This window comes from Parasteatoda tepidariorum, chromosome 2 (genome assembly GCF_982258835.1).
Source record: "Parasteatoda tepidariorum strain Cologne lab strain chromosome 2, Ptep-v5.0, whole genome shotgun sequence".
NCBI lineage: Eukaryota > Metazoa > Arthropoda > Arachnida > Araneae > Theridiidae > Parasteatoda > Parasteatoda tepidariorum.
In genome coordinates this window covers 3,978,967-4,004,231 of record NC_141756.1, presented here as the reverse complement: position 1 = coordinate 4,004,231, position 25,265 = coordinate 3,978,967, and the positions used below count along the sequence as shown (strand labels likewise).

General features: G+C 31.3%; 1 protein-coding gene across 1 annotated transcript; it reads right to left on the bottom strand.

The window, feature by feature from the left end:
* Nucleotides 1-16,378: 16,378 nt before the first annotated feature.
* On the bottom strand, nucleotides 16,379-20,278 carry LOC107455146 (uncharacterized). The gene is made up of 3 exons (XM_016072613.5): nucleotides 20,102-20,278; nucleotides 18,593-18,781; nucleotides 16,379-17,837 (listed from the first exon to the last, which is right to left on the bottom strand). Exons 1-3 carry the CDS (start codon nucleotides 20,247-20,249, stop codon nucleotides 17,623-17,625), a joined length of 552 nt encoding a protein of 183 aa, XP_015928099.3. The 5' UTR covers nucleotides 20,250-20,278; the 3' UTR covers nucleotides 16,379-17,622.
* Nucleotides 20,279-25,265: the final 4,987 nt, after the last annotated feature.

The following is a 25,265-nucleotide window of genomic DNA, read 5'->3' as shown; positions in this document are numbered from 1 at the left end:
GCTGCTTTTTAGCGCGTTTTTTTCAAAGAAGTTTTTTCCTTTTGATCTTAATTATTTGTGTTTTCTTTCAGTACCGATTTGTGACCAATAATTGCAAAAACCACCTTCGGTATTGATTTCCATCATGTGACTACTGACTTGTGATTACCAACTTGAGACTTCCGACTTTTAATCACTGAATTGTGACATATGCATTTTAAGACAGACATGTGACATCTGACTGATAACAGCCCACTTGTGACGTCTGACTTGTGACTCACGACTTGGGTTTACAGGGATGTGATATTTATGACTGATTTAAGACTATTGATATCCGATAATAAACGTATAACTACGTAAAACTTGTGAATACTGATTCGTGACTATCGACTTCGAACTAACATTTTGTAACCACTGACTTATGACTATTGATTTGTGAAGACCAGCTTATGATAACCGACTTGTGACTTCCACAAATGTCTTTTAACTATTACCAAAGACTTGAGACGAAGCGTGAGACTACCAGACTTGTGATTACAAATTCGTGACCATTGGCTTGTTTCTACCAATGTGTGTCAATTGTTTGTCTTTTGTCTTCCAACCCGTGACATATAATTTGTGGTTGATTTGAAGCTATTGAATTTCTACAGCAGAATTGTTAATAGCGACTTTTGACTGCCGAATTATGACTACGAAATTATGACTACCAACTTGTGACTGATAACGTGTGGCCAAGGACTTGTTAAAACCTTCATCGACTTTGACTGCCAGCTGTGATTTGTGACGATCGACTGGCGACTAAAACTTTGTGACAAACGACAAGTATTTAATGACTTTCGACCACATGCTTAGTACTACTAGCTTATAAATGCCGACTTCTGACTAACTGCTTATGCTTACCAACTTGTTTAACTTACTAGTAACTACACATTTACGGATACCGACATCAGATTATTAACGCGTGTCACTACTAAAGACTTGTGACTATCTTATTGTGTCTATCTTATTGAGACTACCAATTTGTGACAATTGAATTAGGACTACCGTTTAGGGATAACCAACATGTTAATGAAGCTTTCTTTTGCATGATTCTTTAACAAAAATAAAGAAATATTCTGCTACAACGTAGTTTGAATTTTTTTCTCATTTGATGAAGGTTTGAGGTAGTATATTTAAAAAAAAATTATTATTTTAACAATTTGTAACATGAATTAGCTCAATGGTTGTACTTAAATGATTAAGGTTTCGTGTAACAAAATTTACTTTCTTTCTCAAATAAATTTAGGTTATGTTTTTCACAATATAATTTGTAGCTCATTTATCTTCAAAATAGAACAAATTGTTTAATTCTTAGTTTGTTTTAAAACACATTTTTGGGGAGGAATGAATTATGAGATGATCATATGATTTTATTTGCATTCCTCTAAAACTCATTATTAAACTATAAGTCAACCTAAATGTAAAAATAACATTTTACCTCCTCCATCCTTTTAATAATTGACACATTGCAATTGGGACAGACTCTGGTTACGGCATTCAAAAACACATCTTAAATAAATAAATATAATAATAAGAACATAAGAATAAAGTGCACAACAAATTAATACATTTATTAGACAGGTAGAGTAATGGCTGCTTACGACCTTTCGAGGTACTGTGTGGCATTGAGGAGAACTGCTCCAGACAAAAAGACTAGGGCTGTCTGCTATGGTAACAATTGAGATCACATTTCTAATGGGTGTGCAATGGAGGAAAGAAGATGTCGACTGGTTTACTCAAGCTGACCTTTGCCAATATTAAGACAAAACTATTCACGCCGCAACCCATATTCCAAGTGACTTTTCTTCTTTACCATAGTATCCGCGACGAAGAGAAGATGTCTGGAGGAGTTCTAAAAGCCACATAGTACCTCAAATGGTCATAAGCAGCAGTCATTCTACCTGTCTGATAAATAGTATTGTTTTGATGTGCACTTTATTCTTATGTTTTCATTATTATATTTATTTGTTTAAAAGGTGTTTCTGATTATCAAAACAAGAGTCTAACCCAGTTACAATGTTGTTACTGGCACTTATTTAATAACTTAATTCACTGAATAGTACAATGGAATGGAAATAAATTCACTGAAATAACCTATGCACTTTTGCTGAATTATTCTTATTGCGGAGTAGTTAATATTAAAATGAGTAAATATTCGAAGTGAAGCAGATGTTAATTTTACAATATTTGTTTAATAATTTTCAAGTTACTCAGCTTCTAAAATTTCTTTAAAATGTTACATACTTATGATCTTTAAAAAGCAAATTTTCGTATTATATTCAATATATTAAAAAGTTTCGTCAAATGATGTCATTTTCTTATTAAAAATCTTCAGAGTGTATTAGAGACTAAAATGGGATTTTTTCTTTCAAATCCCATGATTATTATTTGCAGATAGATATTATGCTATGATTATTATTTGAAGATAGATAGATATTATTTGCATCTTTATTTATCCTAATGTGATTGGAAATTTTCCAATTATTTGGTTGTCTAATAGAGGTTTTAATTTGCATTTACAGGATTGAAAAATATAGCGTTTTTAAAAAGCCTGCGTCTTATTTTTGTAAATATTGTAAATCATTCGTAAAACAAAATAAATCTTTTTACTTTTATAAATTGATTTTTAATTTCTAAATTAATTTTTAATTTTTTTTCAATGAGAGGTATTCTAAAAATTCTTTATTTAATTTTTTCTGTTTTAATTGTAAAATTATTATTATTAATACAATTAATATTTTTCAAATTTTATAAGAATTTACCGATATATAAATTTTATAAATCTGTTTACTCTATTTGCAAATTGTTATTCTGAAAATTGCACAATAGCACACAGCAAAAAATTCTGGATCAAATTACGGTATAAAGTAATGGTGGACGCATCATCCTTGAAATCAGTAAAACTCATTTTTAATTTTGAATATTATACTATAATTTTTTCAGTAATTTTTATTTAATTAGAGTGATTCAGTGATTTTACGGTAATTATTAATGCAAAAATTACGGAATATCATATTTTTATTTCCTAACATGTTTTACTGAAAATGAATTTTAAGGTAAAGAGTACCGTCACCCTGAGTGCCTGTGCTTTTTACTAGAACTTTTAACAATGAAAATTATTGATTAAGTTTCAAGTTACAGTTAAATTTAATAAATAGAAAGGGCGGGTAGCAGGTAAATACTTTTCATGATTTATAATATAATTCAACGATATATTTATGATTTCAAGAATATTTACGAAAAATCTACTTTTTAAAGAAGAAACTAAACCAAAATGGGAAGGGGACCTTCGACGAAAAAGAATTTTTACTCCATTAGTGAAATCTTCAACTTTCCTTTTCTAAACTTGATAGACATGAATCAAAACAATACTAATATATGATGATAAAAGCTTAGCAGAAATGACCATAATTTGTTCCATTAAATTACCGTTGAGTTCTCAGTTTAATCCAGATTCATTAGTGATCCACTTCAAAATTCCCTAATCGGTTTATTAGATCACCTATAATTAACCTAAAGCGAATCTTTGTTTTAATTGCTGAACTATTAATTATTATTTAATTGCTGAATTATTTTATTTACTATGCTAATAAGTTCTATACAGATTTTTCAGCTATATAATCTTGCATGGAGAGAGCATTGCTTGGGAAATTTATGCAGGGATGAAATTTGTTAGGTTAATAATGAAGGAATAAGGTTTTACACTCCATAAAATAATAAAGTGCTACCAGATTACGAGTTAAAAGGGCTTGAAAATTTAAGCGCACTTATTATAATATTTAAATTTTCATATGCTAGGTAAGTGGCTTTGAGGTAAGATACTAACCCAGCAGAAAGATGTTATGAAATCGATTCGCACGAGGGCTAACTTTAATTTTTTTTTCTCAATTTTTTAAGAGGATTTTCTGTTTGCAAATAATATTAATTTAAATATAATTTTAATATAATTTTATTATATTTTTGATTACTAAATACTATTTGACATTATTTGTACAATTAAAGCATTTTCTATCTCTCTTTGCTTAGTTATTTTTCCTGATAGTAAATAGTCTTAGATAAAATATAATTTTATTATATTTTTTAATTTTTCTGTATTACTTCACATTAAATTGAAGAAACTATTTGATATATCAATAAATTGATAGTGGTTAAAATAACAACATTTTTCTACAGAGATAAAAATGATTAATAAATTAGATTTAAAGTGAATCCTCCAAAATATTTTTTTCAAATATTTTATTATCGTCGTTGAACAGCCGATCAAATTTAGGATTTACGATTACTAATGTTCAACTCCGTAACTTTATAATTTTGAGCCCAATTCAGACGACAAGGGAACTCCTGGATCAAGTATTGGGAGAAATTTGTCTTCGTGGAAAACTTTTTGATGGAAATAACCCGTAATTAAGTTGTAACCCATGATCCATCTGCTACTGAGGATATTTTGCGTAAGCACTCTGGTCGGCGAGAGCCGGGTGCGGAATTCGTATCACACAGCCATCAGTCGGATTCGATCCCGGTTCATCTCATTGAAAGGTAAACTCTCTATCACTTAAACGACCACGGTTGTCTGAAACATAATATTTTATATTTCATAACCATCGACGAACAGTCGACCCAATTTTTGGGTTTGCGAATACTAACGTTCAACTTCGTCACCTTGTAATTGTGAACGCAATCCCGAAGACAAAGGAACTCCTGGGTCAAGCACTAGGGAAAAATTTGTCTTCGGGGAGGACTTTTTGATGGAACTAACCCACATTTGCTTTACACGTAGAGGAACCAGTTCTAAACTAATAGAAGAAACTAAACCACTTGGGAATGGCAACATTAAGTTGAACTGGGCTAAAGCTCATGTGGGGATCCAGGGCAATGAGGAGGTTGATGAGGTAGCAAAAAACGCCATTGGTTCTAGCTCAATAGATCTCCATCTCCAGGTACTGAGAACCCCCAGACAGGCTGAAACAGAGGTTAAAAATATGCTTAAAACAAAATGGAAAATTCAATGGGAAAGTTGTGAAAAAGGCCGGCAAACTTTTAAATTCATAAAGTCAGTCAAAAGATTATAAACAAATTTTTATTTAAACCAATTCTTGACGGGGGGTGGAGTGTTCGGCGTCTATAAAAAATATTTTAATAAAACCGACATTTGTATAAACTGCAGTGGAATTCAAACAATTGAACATCTTCTTTTTTATTGTGATAGATTCCGGACACTCAGACAAAATCACTTCCTCGAGAGAAATTAACAACAAATATTTGCTAGCAACTTATGTAAATCCATCATAAGCGATATAATTAAGATTACTCTCGAGGAATTGCTGGCCTTAAATAACATTTGATATTACTATTTCCCATTTGAATACTGCCAAATCCCTTCTGAACCACTTTGACAACATGATTTTAACTATGCTGTATTTTATCTTATTATCTTTTAATATTTATATATTTTACTGCTTAATGTTTTAACTTTACCCTTAATTTTAATTGCATACGTTTTAAAGCTGTTTTGGCGGGTTATTTGGTTTTATACTTGCTTGGTAAATATCATTTACTCTGTGAGTTTATCTATTTTACCCTATTATATTTTAATGAGTATACTGTCTTTGCTTTAACTTTACCTCTCATTTTACCTACATACTTTTAAATGCTGTTTTGACGTGTTTACTTGGTTTTATCTTGGCTCTGTTGATTTCGTTTATCCTCTGATTTTACCTAAACATTTTATCCACGGACATTTTATTCCTTTGGATTTTAAAATCTTTCATATTTTTAAGCACTGTTTTACTACCCCTTTTATGAACTTTTACACTATTTGCTTTTACATTTTATTCTTAACTACTTTTGAATTTTATAGTATAACTTTTTACTTCACTGGTTTATTTGCTGATGATATCGTTCTATGGGATTCAGACTCGGACATTAAGAAGCTAGAATCAAATCTCAACCGAGCACTTGCAAGAGTCCAGGATTCTGCTGAAGAACATGAAATAACATTCAATGTTTCCAAATCAGTGACTAGCTTCTTCGCCGCCTATAAACATATTTATAATTATCATCCCCAGATATCTCTGAGAGGTATTCCTCTAACTTATGAAAAGCACCCTAGATATCTGGGTTTTATACTAGACCCAGAATTTACTTGCAACAAACATATTGAGGCTCTAGTGGCCAAGAGTAGAAAGAGACTGAACATCCTTAAGTGCATGTCTTGCCGTGACTGGGGTGCAGACGTGACCACGCTAAGGAAAACATAAATCGCTCTCGTGAGATCTATATTAGAGTAAGGTCAACAAATTTATTCGAGTGCGTCAGCCTCCAATCTTCGAAGACTTGATCGAGTTCAACAGAGTGCGGGACGCATAATTACAGGTTTGCGACATTCCTGCCCTGGTGAAATTGTGTTATTTGAAGTATACCTTCTGCCATTAAATATGAGAAGAGAGAATTGTCTGGTGAAATATTTTAGCTATCGACATAGTTATGGGGCCCAGCACAGAACTACGTCCTACATTGGACCAATAATCAGAGACTAAGAAGAGATAGCCCTTTTTTACATGCAGTTTCCCTAAATACAGTCTACCAGGATGTCGAACAACATTCCTTTAAGACTTGCGTAGATCCCTCGCGTGGGCTTCCAAGAGTACACTTTAGTCCGGATTTGGCATTAAGCACAAATAAAAATTCAGACGTTCCTGAATTGCTCCAACAACTGGCTCTAGAAATAATTAACAACATCCCAGAGGAGGCCCTCTGCGTTTATACAGACGGTAGCAGGGATGACCGGAGTCGTAATGTAAGTGGAATAACATCAAGAGACCTGATGGTGATATCAACATTAAAATGAGAAACCCGGATTCTTGTTCTGTTTTCCAATCGGAGCTTTTTGCTATTGAGGTAGGACTGCACGCAATTGAAGAGGATTCGCTGCTAGACCCTATCTGGATCCTAACGGATAGTAGAAGCTCTATCCAATATTTGAGTGCATGGCCCAGAGTGGGAGATAGGGCTGGAACGGCAATCTTACAACTTCTCAGTAAACTTTCCGTGAAGCGGGATATTTATTTGCAGTGGATTCCGTCCCACGTTGGTCTGTACGGGAATGAGATTGAGATCGCTGACTCGCTGGCTAAACTTGGCACAAATGAACCTCTGCAGGAAAGTTTGGCACTCACATCCTCGGAAATTCACTGCATTCGAAAGCAAGGTGCCCAGCTAGTCTGGAATACTCCCCCAGTACATATCTGGTACTCTGGGGATAAGCCGGGTCGTGCTTTGACCTTTAAAGGTAATAGAGGGGATCAGACCGCGTCCACTAGATTCCTCAGTGGTCACATAAAGTGCATGAGGTATGAACAACAGCGAAAGATCCATCCCACCTGCAACAGATGTTTCCCCAGTGCAGCCAGTCCGGCCCACCTCCTTAGCTGTGTGGATTTTAATAAGGAGGATTTTCTGCTCGACCCGATCTTGTTTTTTGATTTCTTGAGGGTGAGTGGACTCCTGGACCTGGTCTAGCTCCGCTAGACCAGAGGGGATGAGAAAGAACAACAACAACAACTTCACTTCAAGGTTTTACTAATTTCTTATGTCCTTATTGGATAATATGCGTTACTCCATATTTTCCTGCCAGTCACCAGCTCCGGCACAAACTCATGTATTCTTTATTGCATCCTGTCTACCTGTTTTCATATATTTTATTTTAAGATTCACATTTGCATTTTAATTCACAGTTCTTCATGTTACAATAAGGATCTTTTGACCTGTAACGAAAATGTTATAAGGGTCCGTTGACCTGAAACGTTATGTTATATTCTATGTTTTTAATGGCCTGTTGCCATCAATTCTCATGTAAATTTTATTTGTTTTAATAAATGCCAAGGGGAGGGGGGCTTCGCCGGGCCTCTCGACCGGCGTGCCGGTTTCCGGAAAAGTGCGTACTCTCCTGAGCGGACGGCCTGTCGCGGCGACGTGTCCATCCGGTAATTCCCGCATACCCATATTTGGGGGAGGGGGGGTCGGGGTTAACAACATCTCTTACATGTAGAGAAAAACCACGAAAGCCTCCCTCGGTCAGCCTGACAGTAAGGGGACTCTAACCTATGATTCGTCTACTACCGAGGATATTTTACGTCATCACTGTGGGCGGTGCAAGCTGGACGCGGAATTCGTATCGACCAGCCATCGCCGGGATTCAAACCCAGCTCTCATTGGACGGCGAACTCTCTATCGCCGACGAGACATCACGGCTCGTCCAACATATAATTTTCTCGTATAGCCTTGTGACGTTTATTTTCACTTCAACGAGTAGAAAATCAATAAAAGTGCTTTTTACAACTGATTTTGAACTGCCGACCCAATTTTGAGTTTGCGACTACCTATGCTTATATCCGTAGTCGTGTAATGCTTAACCCAACACAGCGGACAAGGGAATTCTTGGATCAAGAATTAGAATGAACTAGCTTTTGAGAAGGAATTTTCGATAAAACTAGCCCGAATTTGCATTACATGAAGAGGAAAATCACAAAACCTCCCACGTTTAGCCCAATGCTAAGGGGATTTCAATCTATGATCCCTCTTAAAAAATTCTTCCTATTTAATCAAGCAAAATCCTGGAATTTCCCTTTGTCACGACTTTATATTGAAATATAATCAATTGTCAACGCCAATTTTTAATAAAATAATAATGTAGGTATGCTATGCAAACTTTTCGAAGACTGATAAATACTTTTGAATGTGAATGAAATATGTTTATAGCTGTTCAGTTTAAAAAAAATATTTATCAGGAAAACAAACATGTTTTAATAATTTTGAAAGATTTCAAATATTTTTTTCTTGCATTTTTTTCTGTTTATTTTCCTTTAGTTTACGTTAACTAAAATATATTAATTATATAAAATTGAATTATTATAATACAATAATATTGAATATGAATGAATTATTATAATTACAATAAGACTTAATTATTATAAATATTTATATATGTTGATGGATCGTCCTTTTACTGAAATTTAAGGATCAAGAAACATCTTGCAAATAAAATAATGCAATGAAGAAAATATATTAGAACTATTTTCACACTCTGAAGCAAATGAGACACAGTTGTCCCTTTTATATATTTTTTTTGACACTCTCATTATAAGCAAAAATTTATTTTGGAATTTTTGAATTGTAAAAAACAGTCTTATAGTTACTAAAAAATCTGTTAGATTGCCGAAATTACATTTGCATTAAATACAAAATGCGAAAAAAATAGTTTGAAAAAATACCTCAATATGATTTATTCTACGGCAAATAACTGCAAATTTGAAAAATTACTGTTTTGAAGTGAGCGGTGTTCGGAAGATTTCACCTTTAACGCAGAAAAAGACATATAGGTGTTTCATGAGGTATTTCGTAACAATACATTATTAAAATGCCAAGTATAATATTTTTCACTTATTTCGACCAAAATTAATACAAAATAAAAAAAAGAACTAAAAATAGGTTTAATAAAAATTTTGCGTCGAAAGCTTAAACTAATATCATTTGTAAACAGAAAAAATAAAATCTTTATAAAAATATAAAAGAAAAAGAAAAAATTCAATCAACAGTTTAATTCGACCTTAGAAGAATTCGGTGTCTAGTTAGTATCTTAACTCAGGACCTTTGTGCCGCTACCGAAGAGGAAATTTAACTATCATAATAAATGAGTTTAAGTCTCTAAACGCGTTTTTCTCGGAATTGCTGAGCTTTATTTTAAGGGGTGAATAACTTTTATGGTATGCTACTAATGTAACCAAATTTTATTCCTAAGTGAGTTTCTCGTCCCTTTTATGCCTTGCTAGAGAAGGCGATTCCCCTCGCTGATTTGTCTCTAAATTTTAAATTACAAACTTATATTTTTCTTATATCAGATGATGAAATAGTGCTATATCCAAACTAATCGACATTTAAGGTGAAACTGCATATGACGTAAGCTAATTGAATTAATCCTGTTCTTATTAAAATTCCTATTTTGACAAAAGGTTCATAGAATGATTGTAACAAGTTTAAACAACGCGTGTTGCTTAATGGCTTAGGGAAAAAGGTTTAATAAGTAAAACAAAAGATTAAATGATTAATTTTGAATGAACCATTAAGAATTAATTTAGAATAAACAATTACAAATTACTAGAATAACAATATCCTGTAAACGGATACGTATCATCTTAATTCGAAACATGGCCAAAAGTATAATGTTAAAAAGGATAGCATTGTCGCAATAACCTGAAAGAAAAATAACTAGTTGAAAGGGAATGGATTGGTAAGAATAAAAAAACCTGAGACAGATAAAAAAAATACAGAAATTTGTAAACTCACCACATTTTATTTGTTAGACAGCACTCTTTTTTTTTAAAAAATTAAAAAACGTATAAATACACAACATCACTATCTACAGCCACACAGGCCACAAATTAAAAATTATAAAGCAATTTAAGAGATGTAAATAGATTTATCACGTGCTAAAAAATCGTCATCATATTCCTTCTAAAAAATCAGACTCCACGCCTCCCTGATGCACCGACGTACATCAGGGGGCCCACAAAGAAATCGAATCAATCTTCTCGAAAAGGGGGAAAAGGGGTCCCTCACTCCCACGTTGCCATTACTTTTTGTTGAATACAGTTGCACTTCGGGAACTCAGCTGACAGGTGTCGCTGCGGGGAAAGTTCAACCTAATCCCATGGCGTTTCAAAAGCTGCTCCTCGAGATAATCTGCTCCTATAAGATCAGTCCATGCAATTTCTTCCTTGTACAAAGTAATACTTAAAGTCTTATATTTTTGCAACTTATGTCTTTTCTTAAAGACATTAAAATTGTTAAACAGTGTTTAACAGTATGGCAGATAAAAGAATACGGAACACTTTTTCCAAATTCGCCTAGCGTACAGTAAAATGTCGGCGGTATTTGCAAAGAGCCGGATTATTCAATTAGCCTATGGCATGTATTCTTGTTTTATCAAAAATATTTCTTTTGACGTCCTTAAATTACAATGAATGTAATTGTTAAATTTTGTGATACTATAAATTTCAACGGTTTCAGAAATACGTTTTTGCTATTTCCCTAATGATATCAAGGTACATTTTTCGTATAATTTCGTACACAAAGTACAAATTACATGCTTAGTCAAAGTAGATTTTTATATTGTTTGCTTTTATAGTATGTTAGTGTTCACTTATTTGATGCATAAAACGGCGTTGTAACACTTTTATTATTTTATTTTTATTTTTGCAGATTTTTAAACTCCTCTTCTATTTAAAATTTATTTTTCTTTTTTTTGAAAAGGCTCTGTTTTTTGGAAAAAAATCATATGAAATAATTGATTGTGGCCCTGATTCTGTGACTGTCAGAACATGGTTTATGAAAGCCCTTCACTGCATATTCACATTAGATGTCGATCAAAATAAAATTATATGCCAAATTAATTTGGCTTATTCGCAACAGATTTGATGTAACTACACGGAGCTTCCAATAAAAGACACGCTCTCCAGTATAATATCTGCGGCTGGGCTACGGCAGTTTTGACAGTTTTCAAATGATGTGTTTCATACTCTTGATGTCAATGCAAAGTTATCTGCTTTCAGCTTGACTTCTGTTGTTTTTATTACCAAAACGCAAAAGTCAGGGCCTTTCCATAAAGTCAATTTAGCTCATTTGAGAAAGATAAAAAAAAGATAAAAAAAGTTTCTAAGTCTTTTTTTGCGCCGCAAAAGAAATGTAAAGTTGAACACCGAAACAAGTGGATGCGGTGCTTAATCTTTCTTAATATATAGAGATAACATACTAGTTTTTATAATTTATGTAAACGTATTTGAAAATGGCACACAATGTCGAAATTAAGAAAATCTACAGTTTTATTAAAAAAGTAAAGCTTGTGTGAACTGAATTTTCTATTTGTAAAAGGCTAGGCAGCATTGTTTAAGCTCATAGAACAGAAAAAAATGAGATTAATTCATTGTTTCTCATAATTTTCCTCTAGGTTGAAAAAGCTCGTAAAACTGACGATTAAAAGAAGAAAAAGATTTATAAATTTTTGAAAGTTTAAAATATTTGCCCATTTTTAGGCCCACAGATATTATTTTTCAACCAAATATTTTATATTGCGTAAAATTAAAAACATTAAAAAATGAGATTTATTAAATTTTTTTAAAAATTTTTAAAACTAGGTTGAAAAATTTCCAAAAATTAGCAATTTTTTAAGAGAAAAATTGGATAATTAGAAAAAAAAATTAAAATGTTTGCAACTTTGCTTTGAATTTAAAGCCTTCAAACTCCTGTTTTTTTAAAACTTTTTTTATTTTCCTTGGCGAAAAAGTTTCCAAAAATACCTTTAAACGTAAAACGCAAATACCAAAATCAAAATTATTGATTCACAAAATAAATTAATTATTCATTTCTGGGATAAGTTTATAAGCTTTCTGGCAAATTTTATAAAAAAGATCTTCAGAATTCCCGATGCGATACTTTTAAAGATGGTAGTGCTAAACGGAATTCAAATAAAACGCAAGCTTTCAAGCTACTCAGTTAATTTTATTTTCATTTTATTTGCAACTAAAACAAAACAAACCTAATTAAGTTTTCGAATCTGTCTGGTTAAATTTTTTATTTTGGTTTAAATTATAAATAGCTCCATTATCTAAATTTTTTCACTCCATTCATTAAAAATGCATTTGCAATGAATTAAAAGCAGCCGTCCTTATTACTGTTTCAAAACTCATTTAAAGACGACAGATGAAAAATAACTCAAAAACCAATTACCACTTTCAACTCAAAGATTCAACGTAATTTACTTTCACCAGTTTAAATTTAATGAGTTTTTTTTCTAATGAAGCTTTTGCTTCTTGGCATCTGCATTCAGAGATTTCGTTCTTATTCACTGAATCTTGACTTAACAGTACCTGAAATATTTTGTTCTTAGTTTTCTGCGCCAAAAATCTCATCTAATCGTGAAGAGGAGAAAATGCGCGTGTATCTAAATGCTTAACCAGGGTCCACATTCTTTATTAAAGCTTGTATGATGTCGTTTAAGTATTTTTATTTTTAAACTTTTAATAGTTAAATGTAGTACTTTTTTTAAATTTCTAACCATGGGTTACTATTTGAACGAGCATATCAAGAAATTTTTCCAGAAGAATTATTTATTCTAAAAGTAATTTTTAAGAAAATTTAAGAACTGAAAATAAATATTTTAGATAACTGCTTCTGAGCTTAACGTTTATTAGATGTGGAAAGACCATAGGGACTGAAGGCTTTAATCAACTTTCGTTATTAAAGCTTGTTTGAAGTCATTCAAGCTTTTTAATAGTTAAATATATATTTTTTTATTTCTAATCATGAGTTTGTATTCCAACTAGCACGTCGAAAAATGTTTCCAGAGTAATTATTTATTCTGAAAGTAATTTTTGCAATTTTATTTCATACGTTTCTCTTTTATCCTGCATATTTGCAAAGTTTTCAGATTTCACATACGATTTTCTATGTGTCAACATAATTTCCAAGTTTGTTTAAGCACTTATAGTGCAACTAGATTTAGAATACTCTCTTCGTACAAAATTGACGCCTGCTCCGTTAATTTGGAGGCCAAGTATTCATCATCGTTGTAGTGATTGTCGCCAAAATGATGTTTGAAATATAGGTAAAGATGAATATCACTCAATGCAAGGCTGTAAGGAGGGGTGGTCCAAAACTTCCCAGCCAAAAGAGTCTAATAAAGCTGGGATCTCAGCTGCGGAGAGAGACATTGTCATGGAGTTGCAAAATTCTCTGTCAGCATGGCAGGGAATTTTTCTACTTCACGAATCGTAACTTCACAAGTCTGCCAGTGAATGCATGCAGCAAACAGGGGTTTTGCTGACTAAAAACTGATAACAAACCGCTTCTCGTGTGTATTTGTCAAATTTGAACAATTTGTTACAATTAAATATTTATTTGACCAATTAAATTTGAACAATTTGTGGCTGACGATTTGTTAAATTTGAACAATTTAAAGACACAGAACTGACTGTACAGCTTATTTAGACAGCTGCAACAGAGCACAGTTGCTCCCTAGGAATGCCGGGACACGACACAAGCACGCGGCACCTATTAGTGTACACAGCAAAATGGTTCTTACTTAAAAAACAACCCTCTTATTATCATATACGTAAAAAATAAAAATAAAAATCGGGTGTCTTAGAGAAGGTTTGCAATTTAAATTGTATTGAATGTTCAAGTCAGCACTGACTACAGTGCTGACTTGAAATATTCTTAGTATTAGAAAAATCATGGGTTAAAGTCCCCTTGCCGTTAGGATAACCATGGAAGGTTTTCATAGTTTTGCTCTCTATGTAACGCAAATGCGGGTTAGTTCCATCAAAAAGTCCTTCACGAAGGTAAATTTCACCCAATACTTGATCCTTGTTCCCTTTTTTCCTGGATTGGATTCAAAATTACAATTCTACAGAGTTGAACATTAGTAGTTGCAAACCTGCCTTTTTGAATCTTCTTTTTTTTTTACTGAGAGGTCACGTGCGTGCACGTAGAGTCTACAATATTCTCCGGATGACCCCTGACGGGGGCGGGACGGGATTAAGCTTTGACTCCCAATTTGATTAGCAGTCGTAAACCCAAAGCTGGGTCAGCTGTTCAACGATGGTTATAAATAAAATATAATTTGTGGAGTTAAACATTAGTAGTCGTGAACCCAAGGCTGGGGCAGCTGTTCAACGATGGTTATAAATAAAGTATAATTTGTGGAGTTAAACATTAGCAGTCGTAAACCCAAAGCTGGGTCAGCTGTTCAACGATGGTTATAAATAAAATATAACTTGTGGAGTTAAACATTAGTAGTCGTGAACCCAAGGCTGGGGCAGCTGTTCAACGATGGTTATAAATAAAATATAATTTGTGGAGTTAAACATTAGTAGTCGTAAACCCAAAGCTGGGTCAGCTGTTCAACGATGGTTATAAATAAAATATAACTTGTGGAGTTAAACATTAGTAGTCGTAAACCCAAGGCTGGGGTATCTGTTCAACGATGGTTATAAATAAAATATAACTTGCGGAGTTAAACATTAGCAGTCGTAAACCCAAGGCTGAGGCAGCTGTTCAACGATGGTTATAAATAAAATATAATTTGTGGAGTTAAACATTAGTAGTCGTAAACCCAAAGCTGGGTCAGCTGTTCAACGATGGTTATAAATAAAATATAACTTGTGGAGTTAAACATTAGTAGTCGTAAACCCAAAGCTGGGTCAGCTGTTCAACGATGGTTATAAATAAAATATAACTTGTGGAGTTAAACATTAGTAGTCGTGAACCCAAGGCTGGGGCAGCTGTTCAACGATGGTTATAAATAAAATATAATTTGTGGAGTTAAACATTAGTAGTCGTAAACCCAAAGCTGGGTCAGCTGTTCAACGATGGTTATAAATAAAATATAACTTGTGGAGTTAAACATTAGTAGTCGTGAACCCAAGGCTGGGGTATCTGTTCAACGATGGTTATAAATAAAATATAACTTGCGGAGTTAAACATTAGCAGTCGTAAACCCAAGGCTGAGGCAGCTGTTCAACGATGGTTATAAATAAAATATAATTTGTGCAGTTAAACATTAGTAGTCGTAAACCCAAAGCTGGGTCAGCTGTTCAACGTTGGTTATAAATAAAATATAACTTGCGGAGTTAAACATTAGCAGTCGTAAACCCAAAGCTGGGTCAGCTGTTCAACGATGGGTATAAATAAAATATAATTCGAGAAGTTGAACATTAGAAGTCGTAAACTCAAAATGGTGTCAATATTTTTATAGTGTGATATGTCTTGAATCGATATTGATCACAATACGTCATTTTGAAACTCAAGCGTTGGAATAGAAACTAAATTTTTTTCAGAAAATATTTAAAAAATTCGGTCCTTTTTTTACTATTCACTATTTATTTTTACATCAAATGAAATTTCCTGCATTTTTTTAAAATCAAATATAATTGTATAAATTTCAAATAGTTTAAGTCATATAAATTAGATACTATTTTTTAAATTTCATGACATCATTACTGTATAAGAACTTAAGGAGCTTCTTGCAAATAAACAGTGAAAAGTACTTTCTGCGTCTTATTTTTGCTATTTTTCGTGATTCTTTTCTTTGGAACAGTGTAGCGAAGTAAATAAACTGATTTGATATTTTAACTATTCGCACTTATGTTTTTTATTTGTTAAACTCCAGTTTTATTCATTTAACAGCAATGAGTTGAATAAAATATGATTGTTTTAAAATATAACTTATCTGTCTTGAATGTCCATTTTTCCATTTTTTAATTTAAAAATGAAATTTCTTTTGCAAGAAAAGTAACTAGGACACATGTATTTTCAAATGACATTTTAATAAAACAGAATTTTTGAAAAATACAAGTAGAGATAAATATGGAAATACAAAAGCAAATTATGTTGACAACTTAACACAACAGAGCAAACACACATAGACGCAACCGACATTTTAAAACAACCACAATCCACACCTTAAAACCGCAAAATTTTCACTTTGTACCCATACACAAACAGCTAGTGATGAAAAAAAAACAAAGTAAGAAGAAACCACCAATAAAAAATGTTTATTAATTTCAAAATTATAATCACTTTTATTTATAGAATATAAAAACACTCTTAGTCATAAAATTCATAAATATGTTTTTTAAGAAAAATGAAACTAAATAAGTCATACAAGTGAACTGATCACCATATCTAAAAATAATTTCTTTTATGAAGGATTTTAGAAAGTTTTTTTTTCTAAAAAAAGCTGTTTTATCCAAGTATATTTTAAAATACGCATGCCGATAATTTGCCAAATTTTCCGAAATTAATTTTACATTCCTAACTAAGTAATTTTATTATCATATAATCATCTCACATGTCCCAAATGAAAGTAGCTAAAGAGGATTAAATAAGAAAACTATGAACAGAATTAAAACACTTTTTGTCAGAAAATTTATAAATATGTTTTTTAAAGAAAAGGAAAACAAATAAGACAAACAAGTGAATTGATCACCATATTTAAAAATATTTTTTTATGAAGGATTTTAGAAAGTTTCCTTTCATTAAAAAAGCTGTTTTATCCAAATATATTTTAAAATACACGTGCCGATAATTTGCCAAATTTTCCGAAATTAAATTTACATTTCTAACTAAGTAATTTTATTAACATATAATCATCTCACATGTCCTAAATGAAAGTAACTAAAGGGGATTAAATAAGAGAGTTATGAACAGAATAAAAACACTTTTTGTCATAAAATTCATAAATATGTTCTTTAAGGAAAAGGGAACTAAATAAGATAAACAAATGAACTGATCACCATATCTAAAAATAATTTCTTTTATGAAGGATTTTCGAAAGTTTCTCTTTTTAAAAAAGCTATTTTATCCAAATATATTTTAAAATATGCAAACAGATAATTTAAATTTTTTTTTCTAAATTAATTTTACATTCCAATCTTATTAATTTTATTAGCATATAATCATCTCACATAATCTAAATGAAAGTAGCTAAAGAGGATTAAATAAGAGGAATATGAATAACGATATTAATTAAATATGCAAATATTGTACACATCAGAGAATACTTTTTCCTGATTCACTGCGACTGATTTCTGCGAATAGACTGGATGAGTCACCACTAATTCCTCCCATGTCACCATGTCTACCCATTCCTAATCCTATTCCACTATTTCCCCGAATTCCATCTTCCAGACCACCATATTCATCTATTCCAGTGCCACCATGCTCTCTTATTCTATAAGCGTTTCCTTCATATCCTCGAGCTCCAGCTAGAAAAATATAAGTAAATAATTTATTGATTGATAATTTCGTATGATCAGTAACTATATAAATAAAACGTGATAAAAATTTTCTTTAAAACTCCTTTTCTGAAAAATTTTTTTGAAATTTTTTTATACGAGTACATCAAAATTTGTAAAAAAAAACTTTGCTTACACTTGCTTATATTTGTTTTAAGAATTTTCACTAATTAAAAGAGCTATTGAATAGTTCATTTCACAAACAATATATCGATGAATATTCTTTCATTCAGACTCAAAATTTTTTAATGAAAATAAGAAAGAGTTAGTCACAGAATCGTTTGTTATTAAAAATGTTTCGTTTATTGTTTCACTTCAAATAATCCTTCTTATTTGTTTCATCTTTTGTGGATTTTAGATCAGATATTACTTTTTACTTCAATTATTTTCATTTATTTATTTATTTTATTTAACATTTCACCCACGTTAGCTTATGTATTAGTAATAGGATTTTAATTTGCTTTTTTGGAATAAGAATTCTTCAGATGAGAGTAGTAATATTTTACCATGTGTAGATTAATGGTGTGACTTGGATTCCTTTTTATATGTTTTTCCTCGATGTCTGCCACGAATTTCATGTTGTTCAAATGGTTTGTCAATATTTAAATATATAAGCCAGGTGATCTAAATAAATGTATCTAAAAGCTAAAAATAGGTAGATTAAAAAAGAATATTATGAATAAAAATGTTAATTAAATGTGCAGACATTGTGCATCAGTGAATACTTTTTTCTGATCCACTGCGACTCATTCCTGTGAATAGACTGGATGAGCCGTCTCCAACCACTCCCATGTTACCTTGCTGATCCATTCCGCTTCCCCTAATTCCACCTCCTAGACCACTATATTCCACCAGTTTACTGATTCCAAGTCCTCTCAGTTCACCAACAATTCCTCCCTGATCTCTGGATCCAGCTGAAAAAATAAAAGTCAATGACTTGTTGGTGGAAAATTTCACAAAGTCAGTAAATAATTAATAAACCTGATAAAAATTCATCTGAAACCCCAATAAATATTTTAATCAATTCATGAACTTTTTTTAATCGGCAACATTTATAAATTCTTGTATGATTTATTGTAAGAAATTCTAAATGAACAAATAATTAAAATTTAGAAATAATTAAAATTTAGAAATAATTAAAATTTAGAAATAATTAAAATTTAGAAATAATTAAATGATAAAGAAATTGAAAAGGACGACTGATGAAAACATCTATATTATCAAATGATTTAACATTTCCAATAATTAAGAAATTTACATTTTCAAATGATTATTAAACTTAAACTAAGGAAATTTTTCCCCACAGTAACTTTGTGTAAAAAATTACTTAAATTTTAATTTATGAAACAGTTCTTCAGCTCCAAAAATTATTCAAAGTAAGAAAGAACTACATTTGCAGGAATATTTAATTATTTTTTGGAAGTACATTAAAACTGGGAATGCGGAGAAAAAAAGATTTATTTTCCAATGGAAATATTTATAACATTGATTATAAAAAAACGTAACTTTACTTGTTAAAGAAAGCATTCTCTATTTTTGTCTTCTTTTCTTTTAACTTTTATTTTTCTTTTTTTAAAAAAAAGGTTTTATTTTCCTACGAAAATTTTTATTGCATTGATGATGAGGAAATGTTTTTTTTAATTCTGTTTCTCTCAGAATGCGATCTCTATTTTTGAACTTTAATTTGCTTTCACATAATTTTTTTTTTAAATATATTAACATCTATGAAATAAATCTTGTTTATGCATATCTACATACTTTCAAATTTTTCTCTAAAAGTGCTCATTTTACGAACAGTATCTATATGAATCTTCTTCCATTCACACTCAACAAATTCTGTGAGAAAATATAGACAGGTTAGTTACAGAATCGATTGTTATTCAAATTTTTACGTTAATCCTTATTTTCTTAACCATTTTTGCATTTTAATTCAGATATTAATTTAGAGATTACATTTCGAGCACGTTTGCTATTGTGTTTGACGTCTGATTTTAACTTTTTTTTTGGAATTGGAATACATGAGATGAGATTAAGAATTTTATACCAATGGTGGATAGAGGATGCGACTTGGATTTATTTTTTGAAATATTTTCTCGACATATGCCACTACATTCGTGATGTTGAAATATTTTGCCAAAATTTAAATATGTATGTCACGCAACCAAAACTAAAAATGAGAGGATTATGAATAACCATATTAATTAAAATTGCAGATATTGTATATCAGTGAATACTTTTTTCTGATCCAGTGAGACTAATTCCTGCGGATAGACTGGATGACCCACCGTCTGCTATCCCGTGTCCATCACTCATTCCTTCTCCGATTCCACCATAGCTTCCCATTCCACTTCTCAGATCACCCATTTCACCATACCCTCTCATTTCACCAATATTTCCCCTCTGATCTGCAGATCCAGCTAGAAAAATAAAATTCCGAGCCTTACTGATGGAAAATTTCTCAAGATCAATAATAATACATTGGTGTAAGAAATTTAGAGAATTTGCAGACTGGGTCGATTATCTCTAGAACTATACTGGGTCGATTTTAATGAAATTTGATATGTATACATACACTGATGCAATGCAAAACAAACCATTCAACAATTGTAATAAACACGCATGATCGCGCGTAACTCTCGTCGGAGTTGGAAGGTATGAAACAGTGGTTTAAGAATAAACAAAAAAAAAAAAAAAAAAAAAGAAAGAAAAGGATTACAGATATACAAGCCTTGCTGCGTGATTTCATACTTGAAATAAGGCAGTTTATTATTATCTGTGGAATTTGGCTTGAATTGTCCTGTGGCAATTTCATACCTTCCAAACCCAACGAGTGTTATGCACGATGACGTGTGTGCATTACAATTGTTGAATAGTTATTTGTTTTGTATTCTATCAATGTATGTAGATATCAAATTTAGTTAAAATGGGTCCAGTTGTTCTAGAGATAATCAACCAAGTCTGCAAGTTCTCTTAATTTCTTACACCTGTGTATAAATATATAATTAAACCTGATTAAAATTTTAACTGAAATTCAATTAATATTTCATTTGATTCAGATTTAATTAAGTATCTCTAATCGACAACATGAGTAAATTCTCGTATTTATAGTAAAAAAATTGAAATAACTAAAATTTAAAAATTATTAAATAAAATTTTTTTGAAAGGATCAGCTGATGAATATATTTAAAGCGCGGAATGATTTAACATTTTTCACAACTAAAAGATGTAAGTTTTCAAATGATTAGATTAAACCTATTAAACAATTAATTAAAGGAGCTACCAACAAGACGAAATCGCTAATAAGCCAAAATAGGGATCTTAAGGATTTTTTCCGTTAGAAACTTTGTGTATAAAATTGTTTAAATTTAAATTAATGATACAGCTGTTTAGCTTCAAAAATTATTTTATGTAAAAAATTACTATATTTGGAGAGAAAATTAATATTTTTTTGAAGTATATTAAAACCGAGAATGTAGAAAAAAAAGGCTTTCTTTTCCAACTGATATATTTATAGCACTGATTATGAAGAAACGTGTTTCATTTCTATTTGTGTCAGAAAGAATTCTCTATTTTTGTATCTTCATTTTCTTTTACGTAAAAATTTGTTTACAGACTAAAGTTTGAAGAAAAACTTGCTTACCCATACCCACTTCTTTTAAAATGTTTCACTAATTAAAAGTGCTATAGAATAGTTTATTCTTCAAACAGCATCTAGATGAATCTTCTTTTATTCAGTTTCAAAAAAATGTTGAGTGAAAATTAGAAAGAGTATTTTTACAGAATCGTTTGTAATTAAAATAGTTACGTTTATTTATTTGGTTCACTTTAAACAACCCTCTTATTTTCTTTACATTTTCTGCTTTTTAAATTAGATATTAATTTTTAATCCTCTTATTTTTATTTTTTTATTTATTCATTTTTAACGTTTTTGCACTTTTGTCAATTTTTTGTAGTGTGATTTCAATTTTCTTTTTTTTTTTGGACTTTCTTACGATGATCAGGAAAGTAATAACATTTTACAAAATGTGAATAAATTGCGTGATTTGTGTGTTCATTTTTATATGTTTTTGCACGATGTCTGATTCTACTTTCGTGATTTTCATATAATTGCCAATATTTAAATATGTATATCACATAACTATATTAAATTAGCTAAAAATTAAAAATAAAAAGATTGAATAAGAGGATTATGAATAACGATATTAATTAAATGTGCAGATAAGTGAATACTTTTTCCTAATCCACTGAGACTGATTCCTGCTGGCAGACTGAATGAGTCACCAACAACTCCTCCTATGCCACCATGTCCACCCAGTCCTTCACCGATTCCACCATATACTCCAATTTCACCTCCTAGATCACCACTTCCCCTTCCCCCATGTTGTCTCAGTTCACCTACGTTTCCTTCATAAGTAAAAGATTCAGCTGGAATAATAAAAGTAAATGGCTTATTGATGAACAATTTTGCATAATCAATTATTATATAAATAAAACCTGATGCAAATTTTCTCTGAAACTAAATAAAATATTTTAACTGATTCATTAAGGGTTTCTATCTGACAACATGTTTAAATTCTTGATGAACAATTAACTTACTGTAAGTCTAAGAATAATTAACTACGAGTATTGTTAAAAAGTAACGATCTTATAAACAAAATTTCACCCATAAACATCCCCTTAAGGCAATTGTTTCACTATGCAATAACTTTTATTTTTTTTAAAAAAAGTAATTTCTTTCAGCAATCGAAGAAATTTATTTTATTTCAAGTAATAATAATTTTAGCCAAAACTGCCATTTTCATTACCTCGTCTTGAGTAGTTTTCTAGTGTTCCTGATGCTGATGCTGGTTCGGCCACCATATTCACATCAGCAAGGATTTCTGGATTACTGTTTGTACCCGGTTCATTGGAAAACTATTTATTGAGAATAAGCAAAATTCCCCCCTTAAACTTTACCTTGATGCAATAACTTCAGTTAGCATTTAACTGTTATATCTAATAAACTATAATAAAATAATTCAGAAGCTAAAATTTTTTAATAAAATAAGTGCTTTTAGTAATTGAAAAGTTTTAATTTTGCTTTAAATAATAATAATTTCAACCAAAATCGTCATTTGTATTACCTCGTCTAGTGTATTTTTCTTGTATTCCTGCGGGTGCTGGTTCTGCAATCATTCTCACATCAGCTGGACTTTCTGGTTTACTGTCTGTACCTGGTTCATTGGTCTTCACTGAAGCTCGGAATCCATCTGCGCCGGCCGTGTACTGTACTTGTCTGTACAATCCTTGAGCATCAGTGTATCCATAGGATCCTTGAACATTCCCGCTAGAATCTCCCTGTTCAGTTCTAAAACTGTTTGCATCCATGCCATTGGCTTGGTAGTTGAAGTTATATGGTTTAGGCTGAGACTAATAACACAAAAAAATTAATGTTACAGATATAGCTCTTGACATCAAATTAGATTTCGAATCATTTTACAATTATTTTACCATTTCTCCTCCATATCCATAACTTCCCGCTTTTCCTCTGTAACCTCCCGTTCCTCTCATGCCTCCTCCATAATCACTCATACTTCCCCCAGAATCTCCCATACTTCCACTAAAGCTTTCAGATCCAGTTGGGCTGACTACATAGCTATTTACTGCACAAAATAATCCAATGGCAACGCTGACGATCTGAAAGTGTTAAATTTTTAAGTTAAATACCAAATTTTCATAATCACGAAACAATCCATTTTTTAATATCCATCGTTAAACAGTCGACCCAATTTTGAATTTACGTCTACCGATGTTCAACTCCATCTAGAAATTTTATCCTTATCCAGAAAACGAGGGAATTCCTAGATCAAGTATAGGGAGAAATTAGCTTTCGTAGAGAACTTTTAGGTTTAACTTTTCTGCATTTGCGCTTCATAGAGAAGAAAACTATGAAAATATCACATGGTTAGCCTGGTGGTAAGAGAACTCTAACCCACAATCCGTCTATCATTGAGAATACTTTACGTTAGTACTGTAGATTATGCTAGCCGGGTGCAAAATTCGCTTCGACTAGCCATCGTCGGGATTCAAACCTGGTTCATTTGATTCGGAGGCGAGTGCTCTTTCACCTGAGCCACCACGGCTCAACTCAAAACCTCTCATTTAAATGATTTTGACAAAAAAATTACTCGTTATAAAACTTTTATTATTTTTATTTTCTTTACTTAATAAAAAAATAATGCTGACATGCCTCATAGTAGTAAGTACTGTTGATACCATTGATACTGATGATAGGTACCGCTAAAAAGTAGGTACTGTTGGTAATTTTTGTCGCATCAAAAATACATGTTGCATAAAATTAAAGGAAAAGTGGTAGGTACTGAAATGTTTTCTTAAAATATACAAGGCATTGCAATGTTATTAAAAAAAAAAACTACTAGAATATACTTCATTTTATGGGGTTTTTAGATCCATGGAAATACCAAAAAGCTTAATAATTTTTAACGAAGTGCTTCGGTTTTTGGTACAATTAACAAAATATTTTTTTAATTTAAAATTATAATTTGGTAAACGGTGTAAAATTTGATAATTTTGTCATAATAACTTAGTTCATGGCATAAAAATAATTTATTCGGTTAAATTTACCTTTCAGTTTTATACATTTTATTAAAAGTGTGGTAAATATTTCAATACTTTTGAGCGAGCTTAAAAATTTCCAACTAAATGATAAAAATACTGTTATACTTCGGTTTCATTAATCAGAATTAAGGTTATTTAACCGGGAATCTAATTAATGCAAACATTATTTTAAGTAGCCAAAGGGTAGAAATCAGGCTCAAAAACGTACGTAAATAATCATACGTCTTTTTTTAAAGATTTGGATTTTTAACACCCGAAATGAGAGGGTAGCCGTAATCTGAGAAATATGATCCTAATAGTTTTGTCAGGAGAACAGTCCAAAATTTGGACACCTTAATATTAATTTTACTTTTTGCATGTTTTGCCATATCTCGAGATATTTTTTAAAGGGAATTTAAGGATTTTTGCTTTTAATTATAAAGTCAATTTATTCGAGGATAATTCCATGCAAAAATTAGCGTTTAATACATATTTATTATTTTATTTATTAATAGTCTGAACACTTTTGAATTATAAGGTAGACAATTTTTTACATAATTTTGAAGAATGTAGTTTTACATAGCAAAATTTAGAATGCTAGCAAAATTGGTAGGATAGTTCATAAGAAATCGAAATTTAAAAAGGTTGGAGATTTGAAATTAGATTTCTTAAGAGCTTCTTGTCGCATTTCATTCCAATTTGATATTCAGACACACAAAACTACATTATATAGAATGATTGAAAAATTTGTATACCTTACAATCAAAATTTTTTCATCTTTTATGAAAAAAATAAATAAAA

What these genes read in the sequence shown, in the direction of transcription:
- LOC107455146 (XM_016072613.5), bottom strand. Translation starts at nt 20,249, where the DNA reads ATGAGAGGGTATGGTGAAATGGGTGATCTGAGAAGTGGAATGGGAAGC. An exon ending in TCTCACTGGATCAGAAAAAA is followed by an intron (nt 18,782 to 20,101) that starts GTATTCACTGAT and finishes TTATTTTTTCAG; the next exon opens with CTGGATCCAGAGATCAGGGA. An exon ending in TCGCAGTGGATCAGAAAAAA is followed by an intron (nt 17,838 to 18,592) that starts GTATTCACTGAT and finishes ATATTTTTCTAG; the next exon opens with CTGGAGCTCGAGGATATGAA.